This window comes from Cucurbita pepo, chromosome LG02, assembly GCF_002806865.2.
Source record: "Cucurbita pepo subsp. pepo cultivar mu-cu-16 chromosome LG02, ASM280686v2, whole genome shotgun sequence".
In the NCBI taxonomy this organism is placed as follows: domain Eukaryota; kingdom Viridiplantae; phylum Streptophyta; class Magnoliopsida; order Cucurbitales; family Cucurbitaceae; genus Cucurbita; species Cucurbita pepo.
The window spans coordinates 10,596,453-10,613,566 of NC_036639.1; the positions used below are offsets into that span (position 1 = coordinate 10,596,453).

A 17,114-nucleotide genomic window follows, 5' to 3' on the forward strand; every position below is an offset into this window, starting at 1 on the left:
ATGCAATTTGTGGGCTTTTTGTGGTTCATTTTGGCAGGGGTTTGGTTTATGCATTGCCATTTAGAAGTGCACACAACATGGGGACTTAAGATGGCATTTCTAGTGGACAATGGGGAAGGGCCAGAAGAGTCTCTTCTTCCTCCTCCAAATGACCTTCCCAAATGTTAGGTAAGCCCCCATTGAATTCATAAAATTTAAGGGCAAAAAAAGTATGGAAAAGGAACTGAAGTTCTATCAGAACTGCCCTAAAAAAGGCAAGAGTTCTTGAGCAAAAAGAAAGCAGCTGCTTATTCCTGTATAGAACAGCATGGAGATTCTTTCAAATCTTGTTGGTTGGGCTGTCATTTGTTTATATTGCCTTGCGGGTTATTATGTAATTTTGTGAATGTTTTCTTGTTTTCTTTTCTGGGGTGGTTTAAAATGTATAAACTGCATTGATTGTTGTATAAAATCCAATAACAATTAACTTTTTCAGAGATTACTTTGTATCTGAGTTGTAAAAAAATGGCTAACTTAGATGAATTTGGTTGATGGAATGAACCAAATTTATGTTTCTCAAATAAAAGGAAAGAGAAGTTGTTTGGTGTAAATTTTTTTAACAATTAATTTATTAGATGTTGAATACCAATATTTTATCTAATTAATCTATTTTTTATATTTTAAAGTTAATATTTACCGAACATTATTTAATTTATTCGACCATTTATTTGTGTAAAAGCAAAGTTTCTAGCGATTATTTTAAAAGCTACATCTAATATTGTCATACTCACTAGAAGATTTACTAAGTCGAGTCATGAGAAGCCTAAGAGATACATAAGTTTATTGAGCTTGCTCTTAATCGAGTCGAGGTGTCTTTCAAACTCTACAAGTATCGAAACTCCTCTTATGAAGATATACAATATAGTCCTAGCTAGCTCGCCTAACACCAATTTGATTTCAGCATTGACTTAAGTATCGAAATATGTTATACATAACACTACACCAATGTGAATAATCTCTCGTCGAACACCCAAACAACTCATCTAGACACCTTAGCTATAAATTTAAGCCAATTTTACTTAAATTTTCAAATCAAATGCAGAAAAATTGCAGGAGTCCAGTTGAAGCACAAGCTTTTTTTAGATATCCAATCTTTTCAACTCCTGCAGACCCACAAAAACCATATACTCCATCCCCATGAGAATGTTTATATCAGTACAAAAAAGTTAAGCGACCTCTTTATATACGATAGCTAACGTATATATTATCGCATCGCACATAGCGTTACATTTTGATGATAACGACCTCAGTACTGTGCCTAATTTTACAAAACAAGATTACCAAATCAACAATATATCAAAACCGATTTCACTGCAAGCTGGCTGCAAGATTGAATGGTTCATGCTGAATAACATCATCTGTAGTAAGATGCCATGAAGTAAAGCATGATAGCTGATGAACTGGTGATCAATAGTTCCTGTGAATACAAAAAATGGTAAATCTTGTGCATAATGTATCATGCATTTATCTCAGCATTCTGTGATAATTTGAACTTTCGAGTCATTATCACATGTATGGTGCAAGAGAAAAAAAAATTGTTATGATTGAAAAAATTTTAAATAGTGATTAGAGGTACTGGCCAACTATTTGACACTGCATGAAGCATATGAAGTAGGTCGGTCCATTTCTGATAATGCAGATAGTAGCGAAAAAGAAGAAAGAAATAAACGAAAAGAGACGATGACAAGAAAACCACAATCCATATGATTGGTTTAACTATCCTTGTCGATCGATTTTGTTCGTTTTAGTCAGTTGCAGCAGCTAATTAGCTTTGTAGTTTTTGATCGTTTTCCAGTTGGCCTTGCATTATTTTCTTATTTTCTTTAAACAACTATGGCACATTCCAGACTTGAATTTAAAAACATGACCTCCTTCGGCTAGAAAAAGATTTACAATACGCACAACAGCATATGCATGGATATTAGTATAACCAAAATGGCAGTACCTGACTATTGTAGAGAACAACTGGGATATAGCTGCCCACGAACTCGATGAAATTCAAGATACCAGTATATGCCTGCAACAAATAAACCAAAATAATAAAGCTACAAGGAGAGGGAGAAAAAAAAAAAGAATAATAACAAAAAGAATTGAAGAAAAATTAGATTTGAAGATCTAGCATATAATAAAAAGAGCCAAACAAGTCAAAATAAAACCCTAAATTCCAATTTTCTTCATACAAGATGTCTACAAGAATGACATTCAGATCACAATGTTTGCTACAAGATAATACACAGATATGCTAATCCGTTTCGATATAATCGATAGGTTAAATCAATTTGAATTGAAGTTTTAAATTGATTTTCAATTCAAAATCAAGAGATTTTAGATTTAACTGATAAATTCAATTACTTCCCTAGAATTCTTAATCCCAAATCTAATTGTTAAAATTTTTCATTAAAGCACTTAAGTACTATATTAAGTTAACTAAGATTGGAAGTATCATTAACTGAACTAATTCGGGTTATATCTTGATGCAATTCTGACACTTGGTTCAACTAGTTATAACAGCAATTAATGAAAAGCATCAACAGTCAAATAAATGGAAAAGACGGNTTGGTTCAACTAGTTATAACAGCAATTAATGAAAAGCATCAAAAGTCAAATAAATGGAAAAGACGGAATGACTCCTAAACTGACTACATCAATGGATGAATCATACATAATTTCTCACAAACAAATCTGACCGAACATATACAATTATGCCAGTTCACTCATAACAATTATATGCAGAATANAGTTATAACAGCAATTAATGAAAAGCATCAAAAGTCAAATAAATGGAAAAGACAGAATGACTCCTAAACTGACTACATCAATGGATGAATCATACATAATTTCTCACAAACAAATCTGACCGAACATATACAATTATGTACACCCAGTTCACTCATAACAATTATATGCAGAAAAAATATGGTCATTTCAAGACTCATAGATATCAAATATCCAGACATCACATTTCGATCTATAAAATATGCGTGGGATCCCATTTTCTACAACCGAATGACACCGTGAAAACTTTACTTGATTGTTAAAATAAAATTAGTTAAATAGTAAAAGCATAAACATAAATGACGTTATGTAATAATTGGCAAATACAAGAAATTTCTAGAATTTTGCTAGTCAGGTAAGAAAGTTGTGCATGATACATCCATTTTTTTTTACTACCGACTCTTATTTATTTAAGAAAGAGAGTAACAAAATTTTGGCTAGTTAAAACTAGTGATTGCACATTCATAGCCAGAAGCTAAGGTAGGTCATAGAAGTGATCATTTTGCTTCATGAACGATGAGCAGAAATGAGCAGAGGAAAGATGAAATACCAAAGAGGAAACAGCAATACATCCAAACACTAGAGCAAGAGATCGTAGTATCCGCTTTCCCATCCGTATACCTCGTCCTGAATCTTCACCATCTTCCTGCAGTCAGTATGAAGTATCATATATGAGTACACACAAAAATTGGAACAACTATTACAGCAAAATGTTGCATACTCCATATTCTCTGTATACGATATTGGAAACAGAAAATTGACAAAAAAAAATAAGTGTTCTTTCTAGCTTCTCAACATACCGTAAATGAGGGTGATACAGCTGGTTCAGAAGCTTTCAGCTTTTCAAAAATCCGATAAACAAAAGCAAATGCCAAGAACTGCAGAGGTTTATATTCAGCACCGCCACTGAGAAGGGCCCAAGCAGTCTGCACAAAGCAATAAAAAAATGAAGTTTCATCAAACACAAATTTACCATCTTCAGTCTCCATAAACTTTACTGGATGCCCTAAAAATTCAAGAAAAAAACCAATCATGTCACTCAGATTCACAAGGAAGAAGAAAAATCCCGTGAGACATACCCTCAACAAAGATGATAAAGATGGCAAAGATGAATTTATATTTTTTCTTAGTTTCACAATTACACTAAGCAAAGTTGTCTGTTGTGTTACACCCTTGAAGCAAAAACAAAATGAAAAGATATCTTTACTTCTATGAATCGACAAGCACGTGGGAACAATTACTATTATTTTGTTCAACGTAGAGAGAGAAAAAAAAAAAAAATACAAACACTTATTAGCATTCCGTGTCAAATTGAAGGAGAAACAAAGACAAAATAATGAAGGCTCAGATGATCGACCATCTTTCGATACTTACAAATACAGCAGATATTGCCATATTAATTTGCATATCTCTGGGGCTAGATTTTGAAAACCTGAAAAATCATTTGATTTCAGAAATAAGGAGTTATCTAAGAGGAACAAGAAGAGCATTGGAAACACTACACTAGATATTAGAGAAAATATGAATTAGGTAAACAGATTATACATATCTACAGATAATGTCATCAACTGAATAATTAAGCAATTGCTTTATCTTTGGCATATAATAGGCGAACACATATATATATTATCAGAAAACGTGTTCATGCTTAGTAATAAAAAATAATAATGAGATTCAATTGACCACAGAAAACTTCTATCCATGGTCTAAGATTAAGGTACACAGATACTTCAATTATCTGGCAATGGAAACCTGGAAAAATGTAACAGAACATTGGCTAGAGTTCAACTCAAATAATAGAAGACTCAAGAGACCACCGACCTTCTGGCTTTTATATAATAAATTAAGACTATCACTCCACAGACAAAAGCCAATGTGGCTGTATACAAATGTGCGAAAAGGGGGAAATCATTAACTCCTAAAGATGTATAAATCTAAATCTATACTTATTTTTAGCAAGAAACAACTTTTCTATATAAATCTAAATTTATAAAGTGGACAAGGTTTGACAATTAGAGATCAACATATTTTAAAGAATATACGGTCACAAGTACATCTAACATAAATAAAGAATAATAAGACTTCAAAACTTTCACGATATTTATATCCAAATAACACAAAACCAGACCTTGGCCCCCATGGAACAATTGGCTGGTTGTCAGCATACTTGATGTCCTTAGAAACCTGCATTTATCGAAGATTTACAATAATCAGAAAATAACATTAATCTCAAAAAAAAAAAAAAAAAAGGGAAGACTGCACACACCATAGACATTTTAGAGTAATGTTTAAACATTGCTTAGATTATGCATGAGGATGAAAATAAGCACCAAACTTTATGTTTATGTGAAGTTTTCAAGTTAACATAACTCTATTTGCATCAGGGAAACAATGGTTCGAAAGATGTTACCTCCTTCGGCAGAAATGGTCTTAGAAACTTAGGAAGAAAAATTGAAAACTGTGCTATGGAGATGTGTACGACTAATAATTCAGTAGTGAGAGACACGGGAGAGAAGAGAGAGAAAATAAGGGCAGAATGGGGACTGCTCAACTTCACAATCGGCATGTATGTAGAATTGAATTATATGTAATTAACAAGTAGATACAACTTCTTGTTGCCTAAAGTTAAAGTAAATCAAACATTTCCATTCATTTGTTAATAATGAGATAACAATTATGCAGCTTTTAAAGGTAATTTTCCTGAAACCCAAGTAAGAAACAGCATAATAACAGTGATTCTGTTCTATACGTTGTACGTACCTTCACTGAGCCAAAAGTAAGACCCTTCTTCCGGTTGGTGAATTGTGCCATCATCACTTTGTCATAAGCTTTCTCCAGCTGGAAATATCATGTGTTACTATAAGAACCTAGATCTCAAAGTGCTCAGATGCCATAAATTTACTGTAAAATAGAGCTACTTCAGCTAATACATCAGACCAGTATACAGATGGATGCAGCACCATACAACCAGGAACTAACTCCTAATACCTTTTTTTATATCCATGATAGTCCAGGTGAGCTTGCGTGCACGGTACAACTGCCTAAATCTTCCCATATTTAGTTATCAAGGTAACTTGCAGAATATTAAATCTTAGGTAGGTGACCACCAAGGCTTAAACTTATTTCCTCTAAACCATTTATTATTTACCAAGCTCTTCTTGACCACTAGGTCAACTCATAGTGGTACTAACTCTTTATACACTAATTGTTAGATTATCAAAAAAGCCATCTAAAAGTTAATGAAATTGAAATTGGTGACTTCCAAAATTCACATTTCCGTAAGTTCTGAACTAAGGACTACCAAGTGTCTCCACAATATTTGGTAATTGGTAGTCAAAAAACAAATAGACATTTTAAAAATCCTTCGTTGGTTAAATCCAAGGACCTGAGAAAACATAAAATTCTCAAGTTTTGAGGATTACATTTACAAATTTTTTATTATAGCCTGCTGTCAAACATAAACTCAGTGTTCCGTCTCCTTAATGCAGTCATTCCGTATCAACTTTTACTTACTTCTAATCATAGCCTGATGCGAAAGCATCAAATATTAAAGCTAAAGTCGTGCCTATGAAAAGACGTTGGACACCGAGAGAGACGGAGAGGGGTGCAGATGACATACTCTGGCTGCAGCTGCTTCATCACCGTTCCTCTCAGCTTCCTTGCGTTTTTTAGTATATGCTGCTTTGACCATATCAAATCCCTCAATTGGGTTTACGCCCAGAACCTAATGTGATGGGAACATTAAAAAAAAAAAAAAAAAAAAAAAANAATAATCCTTAGTTTTCCCACTTTCAAGAACACCCTTTGAGAGCTGCAAACTGGATACAAGTTCAACTACCTCATACGGATTGAAGTCACTGTCTGGACTTGAACTTCCTGCTGCAGAAGCTGCTGAGCAAATAACCATCCTTCTCTCTCGTGTTATTTCTCTAAATCTGTAATATTTAACTCCATGTTATGATTAATTTTTGATGTTGGATGATGAATCGAGTAATTTAGTGAATGATCATGGGTTTATAACCAAAGAATACTCTCTCCATTGGTTTGAGGCCTTTTGGGGAAGCCCAAAGCAAAGCCGTGAAGGCTTATGCTCAAAGTGGACAATATCATACCCTCGTGGAGAGTTGTGTGCATCTAACATGGTATTAGAGCCATGCCCCAAACTTAGTCGTGCCAATAGATTGGTAAATCCTCAAATGTCGAACAAAGGACTCCAAAAGAAAAGGAGTCGAGCCTCGATTGAGGGGAGGCGTACTTTGTTCGAGGGAGGTATTGGATGATGAATCAACTAATTTGGGGAATGATCATGGGTATATATTCTTTGGTTTGAGGCCTTTCAAAGCAAAGCCATGAGAGCTTATGTTCAAAGTGGAAAATATCATACCATTGTGGAGAGTTCAAAATAACGAATAAGCAAATGCAATTATGTTCACATGAAACCTCATACTACGTAAGCACTTCATCCATCTACTTGTTTGACCTTTCATGAGCTGATTAATCTCAAAGAGTACAAATTTAAAACATGTAAAAACAACACCCCCTGGCTTTCATGTGAGACTAACACATGATCTAAGCCCTCGGCATACAGATAATTTACCAAGAACAGGTCGTCAATTATTATTAAATTTATGCCAACTTGAGTCTGACTCGATTAATTAAGGCATATATTTTTGAATAAGAGGTAACAAGTTTGAATCATCCACTTGTTCAACTCCGAAACTTATTCTTTCAGTCATGTTTCTCACCTAAAACAAAAAGCTAATGGGTTTCCCAATTCCTAAGCAGATGAAAACAATTTCGCAATTCATAAGAAACTTCAGCTTACGAGATACTGCATTTTTTTTTTTTCAGATTACGAAATCCAAAAGCATTTTCATAGATAAGATAAGTCGGAGAAATGAAATAGGATAGCAGCTGAATTCCATGACAAACTCTATATTGTCGTTGCTTTTACATTTCAAGATTTTTGTGTGCTCATTCGCTCGGACTTTCTAAGCAGCCAAACACGATGGAAAAAGTAAAAACATCGAAGTCCATAGTAATTGATGTCACATGTCGTTATCATCATGTCGATTACCTGATTGACGACGAATGTAACTGCAAAACGGGGCATTTGGAATGAAACTTCTGCTGAGAAAGCCGAAGCTTAGGGCAGTGGAAGATGTAGGAGGCTGCTAACGCCATCGCTGAGCTGTGTCAAAGGCGGAGCGAAAGAGACGAAGAGGTTCCAAACAGTGTATCGTTTTATTATATTTTTTTATCTTTATCTTAAATTAACAAAAATACCCTACACTTTTTACTTCTTTAAATTAAAAAATATTCTTCCAATTATATTTAAATATAAACGGTTTCTAAAATACTTTTACCTTATATAAATAAATCAATAATTTAATTAAAATTCCTATTTTCATATATAAACAAAAACATCTATTTTCGCCCCATAAATCATCTTCATTTCAAGGATGTTAATAATAACTATATTTTAATTTTTTTTTTCTAAAAGTTTAAGGATATTAATATTGTTGAATGAAAGTCTCACATCAACTAATTTATGGAATGATCATCGATTTATAATCCATGAATATTTTTTCCATTTAAATGAAGCCTTTTCCAAAGCTAATTTAGAGAATTATTATAATTAAAAAATACTCTCTTATTGCAATGAGGCATTTTGGGAAGCACAGAGCAAATGATCTCCATTATTCATCTATTTACGTATTTAAAAAAATATAAAAACCATTTAAGTGTAAGTGAGGTTTTGCTACTTCAGGTTTTTTAACTGAAATGCATCAATCCCCACTATTAGTTTCCGCTCTCCAAGGTCAGAGTGGACAATAACAATAAAAGTATTTTTAAATTTTTTTAAAAAAATTAAAGATATTCATGTCAAAAGGTGAAAATTATAAATGAAGTCAAAAACCAAAATAGACCTAAAAGACCAAGAGTAGGCTAAAAAGATTTAACACCTAGATATTCACAAACTCTTAGAGGATTAGATTGTTAGTCGAACACCATATTGTTTTTCATCGAGAGATTCATTCAATTTTCAATCTATTATCTTATGTTGAGTTAAGGCCGTGAGATTCTTTAATATATAATATCACAAAAGGTAAAATCTTTTAAAATAATACACGAGCATATTATTATTTTTCTTCATAATTTAAATTTTTAATAATATTTTCTCCTAATCATAAATTTGCTTAATTCAACAACACAGGAAGGTAAGGACTGTAAACTCTAATCTTTTAAGTAAAAACATATCTTAACCACTCGAGTTATGATCTGAGTTAGAAAAAAAATAAAAAAATGATGTTAGAAAAAAAATAAAAAAATGATGTGCTATATATAATAATATAATAATGTCTCCAAGATATTATAGAATACACTACTGATTTTGTCAACAAAACCTTGGACTATAATTACATTTGGTTTTGGTTAATACTTATACACAACTAACCAGTAGCTTCACAGTTATAAAACAACTGAACAAAAAGAATAAATGAATGAATACTTACTTCCCTTATGAGCTTTTGCTAAAGTGACTACGAAGTAACAAGCCCCCCCACTCTGCATGCCCACCATTACTGGGATCCTTGACCTGCAGATAATGAAGATTCTAATGGGTTTTCATGAGCCAAACCTGTGGGGCTTTGCAGGCCCACTCCATTCAAATCTAATGGGTTTTCCGAGTCCTTCTCCTTTACAGAATCAGTTTCTGGTTTGTTGAATCTATGAGATTCACATTCGAGTTCATCGTCTCCAGCAGCTTCCATGTTATTGTTGGTCGAAGCAGTGGGTGTTAGTTCAGTTTCAACTTGAACTTCTTTGGCGGTGATTTCTGTTAGAGGGTTAACTGTTACCTATCAACATAACATACATTAGCTTCGTCAATTACACAAGTGATTCATCGAAAGATGGTCGAAAGAAAAAATCGATAACAAGAAGAATTTATCAATAGTTTGTTTAAGAAATGTGAAATGCTTTTTAATCAATTAAATTATTGTTCGGTTTAAACATGTAAGATCCCACGTCGGTTGGAGAGTGGAACGAAGCATTCCTTATAAGGGCGTGGAAACCTCTCTCTAGCAGACGCGTTTTAAAATCGTGAGAATGATGGCGATATGTAACGGACTAAATCAGACAATATTTGCTAGCACTTGGACTTTTACAAATGATATCAGAGTCAGACACCGAACGGTGTGCCAACTAGGATGTTGGCTCCCAAAGGGGGTGGATTGTGAAATCTCACATCGGTTGGAGAGGGGAAAGAAGCATTTCTTATAAGGGTATGTAAACCTCTCCCTAACAGACGCGTTTAGAATCGTGAGGCTGACGACGATATGTAACGAACTAAAGCAGACAATATCTGCTAGCTCTTGGACTGTTACAAATGGTATCAGAGTCAGACACCGAACGGTGTGCCAACGAGGACGCTGACTCCCAAAGGGGGTGGATTGTGAAATCCCACGTCAGTTGGAGAGGGGAAAGAAGCATTTCTTATAAGGGTATGGAAACCTCTCTCTAGCATACGTGTTTTAAACAGTGAGGTTGACGACAATACGTCATAGGCTAAAACGGAGAATATCTGCTAGCGGGGTGTGTTTGGGCTGTTACAAAACATCTATATGCTCATTACATAAATGTCATGAAGAGACATTTATGTGTCGAGTTTATCAAAACTTATTCATAGAATTGAGGCATTGGTTGTAGAGTATGCATTGATATTTAAACTCTGAAATTCTTTCTTAGGGACATAAAAGACAATGCGTGGAGACAAAAGAAAGAATTACCTCTTCTTGTGTAGTAATTTCTGAGGTTTTCAAATCATCATTGGGCGCTGAGCTTAGTGAGCTTAAACTCTGATCTGTTTTTTCACGGTCATCCTTGGCCTCCAATATGGATTTTCCACCATTTTGTTCTGAAAGGCCTTTGATGAGCTCACTTTCGACTTCAATGGAATCAGCAGGTTTATTATTATCAGGGGAAATGATGGAATCCTGCAAAATACATTGAAAATAAAGATAAGGGAGTCAAATTAGTGACCACATTCTCATTGTACCTTTAATAATCACAGCTAAACTGATAGACAATAGTAGCCTTTCATTTAGCTTCAAGGTCCAAATAACACCCACATCTTCTATTTCTAGAATCATGCTTATTTAACTCGTTTTTTCTTCGTTCTCTAATCGATTTCTAAATATGCTTTTAAAAATTTGGGCAATTTTTCAAGAGTATTTTTACAAAGTGAAAGTGATTTTAGTAAGCATAAAACTAAAAACTAGAAAGTTAAAGCAACAAAAAGTTATTATTTTCTAAACCAAACCTGGGATAAGGAGACTTTGTTCATATGGGCTTGTTCTTCTATTGAAGACTTTGAAGATAATCCTGCTCTGGTATCCAGAAGCTCTCTTTCAATTACCGAATCTTGCTCCACAGTTGATTTCATGGCATCATTAGACTTCTGAAATTCACTCTGCACAACGTTTACTTGATTCTGTAAGGCATCAGAACGTATTATGTCAATGGAATCAGGAGGTACTCCTCCATCGTAGACCAAGTTGTTCTCTACGGTTGATTTCGAGGCATCGTTAGAACTCTGGAATTCAATTTCCACAACATCTGGTTGATTCTTGTTGTCCTGTTTCAACTCCAATGGTTCTTCAATTTTTTTTGGCTCTACAAAATCTCCATGATTCCTATGAGATTCACTTTGTACAGCATTTACTTGATTATCTGAAGTATCAGAACATATTATGTCATTGGCAACAAGAGGCACCCCTCCATTTGTGGCTGGGTCGTCCACCGCAGGCAATTTCAGGGCATCTTTGGAACTCTGGAATTCAGTTCCCACGACATTTGATTGGTTCTTATTGTCTTGTATCAACTCCAATTGTTCTTCAATATTTCCTGGCTCTACAAGATCTCCATTGTCTGTAATTTGATCTGTGCTTTTACTCTCTTCTTCTAAATGTTCATGAGCCTTGCCAAGATCTCTAGTGCTGGTAATTTGATCCATGTGTTTACTACCTTCTTCTGAATGTTCATGAGTTCTGCCAGGATCTCCATTGCCAGTACTTTGATCCATGTTTTTACTTCCTTCTTCTGAACGTTCATGGTCCCTTCTAAGATCTCCATTGCCAGTAATTTGATCCATGTTTTTACTTCCTTCTTCTGAACGTTCATGGTTCCTGCTAAGATCTCCATTGCCAGTAATTTGATCCACGTTTTTACTTCCTTCTTCTGAATGTTCATGAGCCCTGCCAAGATCTCCATTGCCAGTAATTTGATCCACATTTTTATTTCCTTCTTCAGATTGTTCATGGTCCAAGTCGGATCGACGTCCAGAAGAATCTTCATGNTATTTTCTTCTTCAGATTGTTCATGGTCCAAGTCGGATCGACGTCCAGAAGAATCTTCATGACCACCATGAGAGTATTCACCCAATTTTAGATCAGTCTCTTCCAATGAACTTGTTATCTTTCCATCATCCTCTTGTTTCATCAATATCTCCAACCCACCATCAACATTTTCTCTGGTTTTCACTGTGTTTTCCATGTTCGCTAGAGCTTCTGGATCTTTTTGATCAATAACGTGATTTGTGGCATTTTCATCATCTGTGGGAATAGACAACTCCTGAAACAGAGTGAATCAGCTGTATGTTTTAATCATGGAAGGAGACCATATGTAAAGTAAATTTTACGTTCAATTTCTTTTATTTTATGATTTTATAAAATTTAAAAATGTTATTAAACAATCTTCAACGTGATTTTCTACTAACATTTCTCATTTCTAACTTATATAACTAACTAAAACATCCAGATATGTTTACAATGCATTTGCATGAGTATAGAGTCACAAAATATATTGATGATCAGAAATAGAATACAATTTTTTTCTACTTTCATTTTTTATATTTCGGTTATTTTCTTTTTCATTTAGTAATATTTATAATGTTACTTGAAAGAAAACTACTTCTGAGTTCTTTTTTTTTTTTTTTTCTTAAACTTCCAAGAACAAAATAACATTGTTCTCCTGTTAAAATAAAAAACAGAAGGGTTTTATTTAAGAGAACCCTTAATACAAGTACGTATCAGTTATAATTCAAACAATTTTGATGAAAGCACCCTCAAATGCTGAAATACCTTGTTCATTTTGGTTACTTTGTTGGGTATGTCAAATTCATGTTTAGCGCACCTCAAATCAATAAAAAAGCTAGAGTACTGACCTCGGGCATTTGGGAGACAACTTGAGAAGGTTGATCCACCATCTCCTCGGCCATTGGACTTAAAATAGTTTTAGGGGGCAATGCTTCTGTGACATTCATTGCCTTTACTTCTTCCTCCTGTGAATCCAATACAATCTTGTTAGACCGCAACTCTAACAACGGACTCGTGTCATCTTGTTTACCTCCAAAACTTGCCTCCTTTTCAACCTCCCAGTCAGGGTTCAACGATTCTCCATCAGTATTGTTCCCATCAACAGTCGGAGGGGAGCCAATTTCAGAAACTTCCACTTGCAGGTCAGAAGCAATGGAGTAAGTTGGAGTTTGACATGGCACCTTATCTGGATAGGGTAAACGCTCCTCCATTTTGTTCTTATTAAATGTCGTGGGGCTAAAATCACGGAGAGTCTCCTGTATTAATTTTTTCTTTGGTACTCTACAGCTCAATGATTTGTGCAGTGCGTTGCTCAATTTTGACTCGAAGTTTTTTGAAACTACTCTCACGTCATCACAGATCACCGCTCCGGGATTATCCGATGAAGATGAATGGCTTGATTGGCTACTAACGTCTTGCGTCATCTCCAGCTCCAGCTCCAGCTCCAGCTCCATTTCAAATTCACTCTGGGAATCTGGCGGAATCTCCTTCTCCTGATCGCTTTCGAGCTCCAATTCATTAACATCCCTGGCCTGTGGTAAATCTTCAGTTTGAATGCCTCTTGTTTCTACAGCAATAGGTTTCTTCTTTTCAGTTTGAGGGTCGCTTTTAAATAATAGCTGTTCGATTAGCCAGTCATGTTCACCTTTATCTGCAATCGAAACTAAAACAAAGACCATAGTTTTGAAGTCAGTTCAGTGGTACCTTCATCCTTTTCTTGTCAGATTGAATTTGAAAGGGAGGGGGATTTCAAAACTTATTTCATAATAGAAAGAAACTATATTGAAAAATATTTTAAAATAATCATATAGTTTCATACAATTGAATTTAAAATTTCCCAACATGCTATATTAGAACTTTTCATTTAGCATATTTCAATTAGTTAAGAAATGTATCAAAAAGATTATCAATTCAATCTCCAACTCCACATGTTGGTTGAACTAAAGAAAATAAATCTGAACTTTCAAAAATAAATATTTTTGTATTCACTAAATTATTTTGCATCTTATATCTCTTCAACATATGTGGTTTGAATATAAGTTGCATTAACACACTTAGATAAAGAAAAATAAAGGCAAGGCAAGATGATTCAAGAATTAGAATAGATATTTTGAAATTTTATCCAAATAGACAAAATTTGTGTTGGATAATGAAAGTCCCACGTCGGCTAATTTAGGGAATGATCATGGGAGCTTATGCTCTCTCCATTGGTTTGAGGCCTTTTGGGGACATCCAAAGCAAAACCATGAGAGCTTATGCTCAAAGTGGACAATATCATACCATTGTGGAGAGTCGTGTTCGTCTAACATGGGAGGCCTTTTGGGGACATCCAAAGCAAAACCATGAGAGCTTATGCTCAAAGTGGACAATATCATACCATTGTGGAGAGTCGTGTTCGTCTAACATGGTATCAGAGCCATGCCCTAAACTTAACCATGTCAATAGATTGACAAATCCTCAAATGTCGAACAAAGTATTGTAAGCCTCGAAGGCATAGTCAAAAAGTGACCAGAGAAGACTCCAAAAGAGTCGAGCCTCGATTAAGGGGAGACATACATTGTTCGAGGAGAGGTGTTGGATGAAAGTGTCCCACATCAGTTAATTTAGGGAATGGTCATGGGTTATAATCAAAGAATATAGTCTTCTTTGGTATGAGGCCTTTTGGGGAAGCCCAAAGCAAAGCCATGAGAGCTTAGGCTCAAAGTGACAATANAACAAAGTATTGTAAGCCTCGAAGGCATAGTCAAAAAGTGACCAGAGAAGACTCCAAAAGAGTCGAGCCTCGATTAAGGGGAGACATACATTGTTCGAGGAGAGGTGTTGGATAAAAGTGTCCCACATCAGTTAATTTAGGGAATGGTCATGGGTTATAATCAAAGAATATAGTCTTCTTTGGTATGAGGCTTTTGGGGAAGCCCAAAGCAAAGCCATGAGAGCTTAGGCTCAAAGTGGACAACATCATACCATTTTGGAGAGTCGTGTTCATCTAACAGTTTGAAGAACGAGATTTAACCTTAAAAAACCTTAAAACCAAATTGAAATGATGCACAACAAGCCACATGAACGAAATTATAATTGAACTTATACTTCTATTCCATTCAATGCTATAAATGATCGTAAAAATCATTTGTTAATATTTTATCTAAAGAAAAGAAGAATAGTTCCTAGTCAATTAGTCGTGAAATCAGAAGATGAAGAAAAAAGCAAAAAGTGAAAGAATTATCTTACTTGAAGGTCTTCTATATCTGTGGTGGTATCCCAGTCCCCCACTTTCTTCTGAGTAAGCGGGTCCAAGACAAAAGCTCTCGTGCCTGCAGAATGTAAATTCCTGTTGAAAGCTATCGGCCATAAGATTTGGTTTCTCCTCATGTGGATCATATGGAAGATCAAATGGATTTCTCATTGGCAACAAAACGGAAGGAGCAGAACCAGGCAATGGTATGCCTTCTATCTCTCTACCACCATCCGTCGAGTCAATAGGATCATTCCTTGTAGTGACAATTTTGGGAATATGACAAGGAGGAAAAATGTCGACTGTTAGAACAATTTCTTCATTTTTCCGTTTGTACAACTTTCTGGCTCTTCTCTTAGCAATAAGACTCTCCAATCTTCTGTTCCTTTCAATCTCTGAAAGCCCAAGATCCATCAGATTCTTCTGATCATCTTCTGTCCACTCCACAGCTTTATTCCTATCCTCTTGCGCTTCTTCTTCATCCTCATCCTCTGGATCTTCTGAGCTTTCGTTTTTCGTCTCATCGCCACCACTATCAGATTTATTAGTCTGAGAGCTCGAGCGATCACAAGCTACGAGATCAGGCTTTACTGGTAACTCCAAGCCCAAAATTGGTTCCTTAGTGCTGGAAACTTCAATACTCTTATCAACTGATGTACTGGAAACTTCAATACCCTTATCAACTGATGTACTAAGAGCAGATGCATTATTTCCAGAATCAAGAGATTGTGTTTCTTTCACCTCAATTAATGATTTTAAGTAATCGAATTCAACCGACTGATCCGTTCCGACTACCGGAGATTTAGTTGGAGTATCTGTTCTGCACGTTTCACTCTTTTCTTTGAATCGTTGTCGCCGACTAGTTGCATTGCGTAAGTATGCGCTACGATTTCTATTAATTGTGGCCGTCGACTTTTTAGGGACCTCTGGTTTTTTATCTTCTACTTTCTCACCTCGAATTGTGGACCTTTTAGAAGTCCGAAAGGCAAGGATAACTCCAGTTAAGCCAAGAAATGGCAAACTGTAAAACAGAATACTAAGAACAGAAGGCAGAAAAATGTACAAAACGAAGAGAAACAACAATGTACCAGACATGTAAGGATGCTGCTGTACAAATCTATGACTAACCCTAACGGACAAATGAACAATTCTACAAACGCATAATTTGATATCTTCCATATCGATTCCCATCTCTCTTCAATACAACTAGATTTGACCTAGCTAATCCAAAAAAGTATAAAATAACAATCAGAATCAAGAATCAGATTAATCGATCAGAAAAAAAGAAAAAAAAAAAAAAAATCAGGATTCCCTTTGACAACGGAGGTCAAAGACGACGCAGAAAAATGGACGTTAAAACTGATAATTGAAACAATCTTGTTTGTAAAAGAAAACTTGCCATAAAATCACGAGCTGGAAGATTGATAGAAACACTTCACAATCGCAGCATGAACGTTCTCCATTTTTAGAAAATCTTTGGATTGGCGATTAGCAGAGAAGAGAGATCCTCAATATCAGGGCCCTTTTCTTTTGAACGTTGAGAGACAAAATAGCAAACAGGTTAGCCGAAGGAAGGCGCGCATTTTGATATCCTGTTTTTTCTCTTTATCCGCTTTTCTTCCATTCATAAAATATGGGAAACTTCTTTTTCGTTTTCAATTTTATAAATTATCTTAAAATTTAAATTTATC

The 17,114-nt window shown here is 35.0% G+C and overlaps 2 protein-coding genes across 2 annotated transcripts; both read right to left on the reverse strand.

Annotated features, from left to right (window-relative positions):
* Positions 1–1,147: 1,147 nt before the first annotated feature.
* On the reverse strand, positions 1,148–8,064 carry LOC111787550. The gene is made up of 10 exons (XM_023667548.1): positions 7,892–8,064; positions 6,653–6,749; positions 6,434–6,538; positions 5,575–5,652; positions 4,943–4,998; positions 4,189–4,246; positions 3,615–3,740; positions 3,365–3,460; positions 1,985–2,056; positions 1,148–1,456 (listed from the first exon to the last, which is right to left on the reverse strand). Exons 1-10 carry the CDS (start codon positions 7,996–7,998, stop codon positions 1,394–1,396), a joined length of 858 nt encoding a protein of 285 aa, XP_023523316.1. The 5' UTR covers positions 7,999–8,064; the 3' UTR covers positions 1,148–1,393.
* A 1,100-nt stretch (positions 8,065–9,164) lies between these two features.
* On the reverse strand, positions 9,165–16,985 carry LOC111787728. Its single transcript, XM_023667764.1, has 7 exons — positions 16,823–16,985; positions 15,420–16,640; positions 13,040–13,854; positions 12,235–12,447; positions 11,138–12,172; positions 10,605–10,811; positions 9,165–9,674 (listed from the first exon to the last, which is right to left on the reverse strand). Exons 2-7 carry the CDS (start codon positions 16,612–16,614, stop codon positions 9,396–9,398), a joined length of 3,744 nt encoding a protein of 1,247 aa, XP_023523532.1. The 5' UTR covers positions 16,615–16,640; positions 16,823–16,985; the 3' UTR covers positions 9,165–9,395.
* Positions 16,986–17,114: the final 129 nt, after the last annotated feature.

Bases quoted from the DNA above. Each gene is read 5' to 3' on its own strand.
- LOC111787550 (XM_023667548.1), bottom strand. From the start codon at position 7,998: ATGGCGTTAGCAGCCTCCTACATCTTCCACTGCCCTAAGCTTCGGCTT. The intron at 6,539-6,652 runs GTAGTTGAACTT...CCATCACATTAG, and splicing joins GTGACTTCAATCCGTATGAG to GTTCTGGGCGTAAACCCAAT. The intron at 4,247-4,942 runs GTCTGGTTTTGT...ATGATTTTTCAG, and splicing joins ATTGTTCCATGGGGGCCAAG to GTTTTCAAAATCTAGCCCCA.
- LOC111787728 (XM_023667764.1), bottom strand. From the start codon at position 16,614: ATGGGAATCGATATGGAAGATATCAAATTATGCGTTTGTAGAATTGTT. The intron at 10,812-11,137 runs GTTTGGTTTAGA...TGTATTTTGCAG, and splicing joins ACAAAGTCTCCTTATCCCAG to GATTCCATCATTTCCCCTGA. The intron at 9,675-10,604 runs GTAATTCTTTCT...TTATGTTGATAG, and splicing joins AAATTACTACACAAGAAGAG to GTAACAGTTAACCCTCTAAC.